The 7,347-nt window shown below is 49.1% G+C and overlaps 1 protein-coding gene across 3 annotated transcripts in view; it reads right to left on the reverse strand.

Moving 5' to 3' along the window:
- Positions 1–6,893, reverse strand: part of ZNF827 (zinc finger protein 827) — a 106,549-nt gene extending 99,656 nt beyond the window's left edge. For all 3 annotated transcript variants that reach the window (XR_010606140.1, XM_065634332.1, XM_065634333.1), the window contains exon 1: positions 6,624–6,893. Coding sequence is in view for 2 of the 3 variants with exons in the window: in XM_065634332.1 (XP_065490404.1) it covers positions 6,624–6,666 (43 nt within the window). In the remaining variant the exon portion in view is untranslated. The remainder of the gene's footprint in view (positions 1–6,623) is intronic.
- Between the last annotated feature and the right edge of the window lie 454 nt (positions 6,894–7,347).

The following is a 7,347-nucleotide window of genomic DNA, read 5'->3' on the forward strand; positions in this document are numbered from 1 at the left end:
TAACTATGTTTTTTTAAAAAAAATCTTCCACAGTAGCAGAAGCACCCTCAAAAAAACCCCCCAAACAAACTCCACCTTTGGAGAAAGGGATATTATCCACCTTTTTGAGTGGTTGTTGGTGTTTGTTTTGGTTTGGTTGTTTACTTGGTGGTTTTTTTTTTTTTTCTTTAGCCCAACATAGTTTATGCCCATATCAGTTATTATTCTTTGTTAAAAACCCAATTTTTCAAAGTGGAATAAAAATTAAAAGTTTTACTTGGGGGGGCAGAGAGAAGGAGAAAGAATTGCCTCACTCCCTTGAAAACTGGGCTCTATTACATATTGCTAGCTACCTTGTAGTCCAGATTCTTTGCATGTTATTGTTTCTGTAAAACACATGATACTTTAGCCTCCATGCATCCTGAAGAGTTTTGTATATGTAAACCTAAATGACATGAATAATGTACCATAATGGCAAACTAGGCAACAAAAAAATGGCATACCAGAAACCAGGAGAAAACATTATTTAGAAGATACGCTCTTCAAGCATGACTCTGGAGTAGGTTAACAGCTGTAACAGTAAAAGGATTCCAGACATAAGTCATCTGAGCTCTCCCTCACCATCTGAACTAATGTCTATATTATGGTTTCTTTGCAATGGGAAAGAAAAAAAGTCCTCTATACAGTTCTTCAAGACAAATCACATGCCTTGTGAAGCTTCATGTTTGAAACCCTTTTAACTTCCAAAAAGTCCTCTTTTGTAGGTCACGCTCTCATTATCTTGCTCTGGGATCTGGTCTGATTAAATTATAGGAAATTACTAATACTTCACTTTGAACAGCCAGCTCCTCCTGGCTCTTCTTTATTTATTTATTTTTAACTCTCAGTTCTTCCTATTCCTGCCTTCTTACATATGAAAAAGACAACAATCACTCTGTTACAAAGACGGTCATAGTCTTTCTTCATCTGTTTTAAAATTGAAAAATAAAAATGCGTTCTCGCCGCATGTTCTTATATTTCCCATTCCACTGCTCTACCTGCAGGTTTTCCTGTTTGGCCAACTAAAAAGTTAGTGGTTTTGTTTTATAACCTTTTGCACCCCTTCCCCCTGTAAAATCTAATTCATAAGATCCTAAAGACTTAAATAGGTTAATGAGCACAACACTGACTCTTCGGTAGTCCAATTTATACCCCAGTGTAATTTATTCCTATTTTGGACTATCAGACAACACTAAAACATAGTCTACCGTTGAATGGCTTTAGAAATTGATCTTTGAATCATAGAAGAGTTTGTGTTGGAAGGGACCTTCAAAGGTGATCTAGTCCAATCCCCCTGCCAGGTTGCTCACAGCCCCATCCAGGTGACTTAGTTTGTCTAACTAAAAAACCAAACAAACACACACCAAAAAACCCAAACAATAAATCCCACAAATTTTAAGAGACAAAGACTTCACATGTCCGAAAGAATCCCCATAAAGGAAGCAGGTATTTCTGAAAAGTCTATGACAATTTCACTATCATGAGAAGGGCAAAAAAAGTGTTTTCAGATGGAGTAATGTGGATGCTTATCCATCCACCAAAAGGCTGCTGTTCATTTGAGAGCTGTATTATAGTTCCACCAGGCCAACCATGATGATAGCAATGAAATTATTAACCTAATCATCCTAAAAATAAGAATTTTCCCTACCTGGATCCTCTTGTTGACAATGAACTATATCATGATCCCTGCAGCGGCAAGAGGTTAAAAATAGTAAATAGAAAATATGTTAAAAGCTTCCCCTTACACATGCAATGTCTGCTAGTAAGGTAATAAAATCTATTAAAAGAGAAAGATTTCTGTCCTGGTAAAAGCCTTTTGTCTTAGAGGCAACTCTTAAATGCCAAATGATGGTAAAGGCTTTTCTGACATTGGGAAGTCTTTTGAGAAACCCATTCAACACATTTTCTCCTGCTATCAGAAAGTATCAAATGAAGCAGGCTACAGAAATAAAAAAGAAGGAAGCTCTAAATCACTGATAATTTACTTGTTTGACAGTATTTTCTTTACACTCTCATGATATAACCAGCAATAAAAAACAATATAATAAAAAGCTTCACAGAGTGCAAGGGGATTTTTACTCTACAGAAACAGCTGAACACTTCACCACAGTATCTGGAATATCTAACACCACACTTGACCATGAAAGCCAGAAGAGTTATTCCCCATCATTATCACATATCTAGCTTTTGATATTTAAACCAATATTATATCAATTCTGCATCTCCTCCTTTAACAAAATAAATTCAACACAAGATGCCACTGCGGTTTGTCCTACATTAAACACACTCTTCAGAAAGCAGCAGTAGTTTGAACTTCTAAACATAGCATCTAATTCTACCTGATACTGTACAACAAATGCAAACTTTGTATAAATGGTGTTGTAGCATTCATTCATAAACTGCATTGCTTACAAGCTTTTGAGACAGAATCAAACCCCAAGGAGTATTGATTGCTACACTTAAGGCAATGTAGTGGTATAGATCCTAAACACCTACTTGGGTGCCTCGAAACTTCCCAAAACTTTTACTTTTTAGGCTGAACTCTTCCAAGTCACATTTGTGCGGTTCGGAGGACACAGACTTTCCGGAATTCTCAGAAAAGGAAATAATGGTGTGAGGTAGAATGGAAAGGCAACAAGGAGAAGCAAAACAGCAAAACTGTATTTATAACTACATTTTTAAAGATTCTGATGGTAACTGAATAGATGAGAAAAAAAAAATCTAAGTACTGAAGTGGAAATAAAAAAGCAATACACATACACACACCCTAAGGAATGAGCAGAATTCCTTTAAACATCCCAGTGAAAATGAATTGACTTGTCCAAGTTAGTTGCATCCAAAAGTAATCACAAGGCACACATGCACCAGGCAAATTTTTAACTTACGGACCTAACTCTGTCATTGTGAACTGAGTCCACACTGCTGTAGTATTTCATTTGGGTATGAATGAGCCATTGTCGATCCAGGAATTCCTAAAGTCCTTTCCTCATTCACTTATGTCTTAAATGAAAAAGGATGCACTTTCTCCTGTATTTCACAGAAAGTCAGTGAAAACATTCTACCGGCATCCACAACTAAATAGTGTCCAAAAATGGACTCCTTTACGCATGGAAATTCCACTTACAATACATGCTAATATCAGAGTGTCAGAGGCCCATCCACCTGACTGAACCCTGAGGTTTGTCCTGCTTTGAACAGGGGACTAGGCCAGAAAACCTCCAAAGGAGCCTTCCAAGCTAAATTATGTTGTGAACACCACCAGTGACTGGAAGCTCAACCTTAACTCTGCCCTTTTAAACAGGTGCCACCAAAACAAAGCATTACTGCATCCAGTAACATTAATTCTTCTTTTCCCTTCAACCACTGAAGTGTCAGTGGCTAGCAACTTCCTTGACTCTAAATTAAATTGTTGCAACAGCCTGATACATCTCTAGCAAAGTCTTTTACAGATAACTTCTGCAGCATAGCACAGTGTTTTGCCTGTGCAGTCTTCCCTTGTCAAACTACCTCTAAATTTATATGAGGGCCATCCAACGCAGTCAGTGGACAGAACTATAAAAATCAAGGTCCCAGTCAGCAGCTGTACACTGTCACTTCAAGCAGAGTGACAGCATTCTTCAGCTGCATTTTGGGGTACATAACAATTTATAATAAATTAATTATGGCCCCAAGATCCTGAGAGAACATGTTCCTACCTAAGCTATACTAGACTGCACAAGACTTGCCAGACTGAGTTACATTTGCTCAGTTACATTGTAACATTAGTAAATTATCCTGTATACCAACATCTTACTATTTCTTTCCCAAACAATTGCAACAGAATCCAAATCATCACAGAGAGGTTCAGTAAAACGGTAGATCATTTAATTGCACTGGAGAGCATTCACGCACCAGCAGGGACCTGTAACAAAACTTCGGAGTGAATCACAGCGTAATACCCACAATGGGGCAGAGTTAAGGTTGAATACAGTATTAGCCATCTTCTTTCCAGATGCCCACAGTGCACTTTACATTCTTCTGCTATCATTAATACTTTAAAGTGAAATACACACAGTGTTCCTCTATGAAATGTATTGCTGAAACCAGTAGGAATTCTAGAATAAAGCTGTATTTTACACTGAGTACCCACTGAAGCAATGTGTTGCCAAAAAAAACCCAAACAAACAGTATTTATAGCATTTGCACACTGAACGCAATGGATTCCAAGGTATTTTCTGAATTTGAAGAACTGCAAACTACAACAGTATTCCTACAATTCTTTCTGAATTATCCAATATATTATTATTATCAAACAATAGCTTTTAATCTAATGTAATCTAGTTGTAAAAGAAAATAAATAAGCCCTATTAAAAAAAAAAAGTAGCATTCGCGTGTGACATATAGCATGTGCGTGTCACACGAGGAAAAAAACTCCCGTGAATTAAACTAGAAAATTAACCCGAAAGAACTGCAAATTAGGCCGTGCATTTAAGGAAAAATAAACACCACACGCACAACTCGATTTGTACAATGAAGGCAATTGTTCCTTGGCCCAGAAAAAGCCGTGACTTCCCCCGGCGCGGGCGGTCAGGAGGTCGGGCCCGGGGGGAGGCTCCGCCGCAACCCGGAGGCAGGGGCAGGCAAGAGCCCGGCGCCGGAGCCGAGCCCCCGCGCCGCTCACGGGAGCGGCACGCCCGAGCGAGCTAAAATGGAGCCCAGGTTTGATGTCAGCCCGAGCGGCAGGCGGAGGGCAGCCGCACCGAGGCGGGGGCGAGGGCAAGGTCAGCCGCCGCGCCGGCCGCAGCGCCCGCCCTGCCGCCGCCGCCGCCGCCTCCGGCCCCAAGAGCCCCTTTTCGCTTCCCCGCGCACGCAGGGCTTCTGCCAAAACGGGGCGGCGGCGCTCGCCGCCCCCCTCCCCCGAAACGCCCCTCCACGGCCACGCAAGGCCCTGCGCGCCCGGGCTTGGCCCCTGCCCCCGCCCGCCGCGCCGGGGCCGGGGCGCTGCAGAGGCGGGCGCCGCGCTCCCGCCGCCTCCGCCGTGCCCGCCACCCCGGCCGGCGCTCTGCACCGAGGATGAGCGCCGGGGCTTGTCGGCTCGGTTCCTCTAGCGGGCGGACCGCGAAAGGGCTACGCGGGGGCAAACGGCGGGAGGAGGGGAAGGAGAAAAGGAGGAGGAAAAAAAGAAAAAAAATCCCCCGAAAAAAACCCCCACCACTAGTCAAGCCCTTGACTCCGGCAGAAAGGAAAAGGACAGAGAAACATTTGCGGGGCTGCAAGTTCCGCCTCCCCTGCCCCCATCCCGCCCCCCCCCCCCCCGCACCGACACTCGCTGCCTCGGCCCGTGTGCCAGTACGGGAAGGGTGCGGGAGAAGCGCTGCCCCGGCCCCTTCGCCCGTACAGCAGAGGGGGACGGGCCGCGCTCCGCCTGCAGTGGCGCCCCCCGGGCAGGGGCCGGGGTCGCCCCGGTGAACTCCCGGTGACCGAGCCCGGCTACGGCACCGGCGGTTCAGCTCTCGCCCTGTGCGGAAGGGCTGCAGGCACGCTCCGAGCAGATGTGCCGGAGACAGACAAATGACCCCTCCATCCACCCCCCTCCCTCTCCTTAAACCAACCCTGGGGCCAAGTAGGGGCAGGGTATTTTTAGGTCCCTTCCCCTCCGTCTCTCTCTCAATAGCTGTCGAGCGCTTAAATACAAGGGAAGGGGGGCGAGAGAGCGGGAGAAAAGTTAACTATTTTGCAAAGAGGGGAAAAAATAGGCAGGAGGGGGGAGGGAGAAGGAGCAGAGCAGGGTGAGCTGTGTCAGGGGATGTGTGTGTGTGTGTGTGCGCACGAGGTGCCCGCAGGCGGGAGGATCGGGATGCACTTTAGCCCTGTGCTCTGCTGCTCTCGTCTGGGGCAGCGCCGCCGAAGCCCGAGTCTCGCCTGGCTTCGCCTGACCCTTCATTTCACTGCGGCCAGGAGGAGCCCCGAGCTTGCCGCCGCCGCCTCTCCCTGCTCTGCAGGGACCTCGCCTGCCACGGTCTGCCTCCCCGCCGCCCCCGCCGGCAGCGGCCCCGGCCCCCTACAGGGTGGCCGTGGGGTCGGTGCGGGGTGCCCTCGCCGCCGCCAGCCCCCTCCGCTGCCCGCCTCCCCCCGCTCCCGGGCCGCCCAGCCCCGCCGCAACCTTTAGCCGGGGACGGACCTCTCGGCTGGTTCCGCACAAGACGCCAGCAGCCGCTTCCCCTCTCGCCGCCCTCCCCTCCGGTGCTAGCCCCCCTCCCCACCCCAATAAAGCAGACCCCCCCCTCCCTCCGGCCCCAAAGAGAAGCCCACACCGCCCCCCCCCCCCCCCCCCAGCACAAATGCACAATCACGGGCGAGGGGAGGGAGAGGGAGGAAAGGGCGAGAGACACGAAGAAAGAAGGGGGGAAAGGAGAGAGAGAGGAAAAATTAAAAGGGCACAAGGCTGTTCATCACCAACATGGCTGCCTTAGCTCAGACCTAAAAGAGGAATAACCCAGGCTGTGTCTTTGTCAGTTTCACCTCTGTAACCCTAAACTAATGCACGAAACGACGGAGGCGGCTGCAGAGGGGAAGGAGACGGGGAGAGGAGGAAGGAAAAAATGGCAAAAAGAGGGGGCACTTACGTGAAGAGAGGCGCTTGGGCTGCTCCTGCTTCCTCCTGGGCATTTTCCCCCTTTTTTCACATTCTCCTCCTTGGTTTAACGGGAGATCAAATAAGACCGGGAGGAGGGGGCACAGACAGGCACAAAGCCGGGCCCCCCGGGGGAGCCGCTAACCGGGGCGGGTTTTCCCTCTTCGCCGCGGGAAAGGGGGCTGAAGCCGGTTTTCCCGGAGCCACCGCGAAGGGCTCCCTCTCCCCCTCTTTCTTTTTCCTCTCCCCCCCCTCCAACCCGGTCGTGCACCTGGCTTGTCCCCGGTCGCAGTATCCCTCAGCGGCCGGGGATGTGCTCCCGGCGGGCAAGCGGGCGCCGGGTGCCGTGGCGGGGCGAGGGCTGGCGCGGCGGTGCCGAGGGCTGCGCCTTGCGCGTCTCCCGGCCCCTAACTAACACTAACGCCGGGATCAAAGGGCAGCGGCGGCGGCGGCGCTCACGGCTCGCCCGCGGGCGGGCAGGCAGTGAGAGGCAGGCAGGGACACACACACACACACCCCGGCGGGCGGGCACACGCACACACACACATAGACACACACGCCCGGGCAGAGCAGAGGGGAAGGTGCCCCCGCTGCGCTCCGGGCGCGGCGCGGCGCTGCGCGCCGGCGGGGCTCAGGCAGAGGATGCGCTGCCCCAGACCCGTATCCGCTCCCAATTCGCTCTTAAAAAAAAATGAAAAAAAAAAAAAAAAAAAAGC

Source organism: Caloenas nicobarica, chromosome 4 (genome assembly GCF_036013445.1).
Source record: "Caloenas nicobarica isolate bCalNic1 chromosome 4, bCalNic1.hap1, whole genome shotgun sequence".
Taxonomy (NCBI): Eukaryota; Metazoa; Chordata; class Aves; order Columbiformes; family Columbidae; genus Caloenas; species Caloenas nicobarica.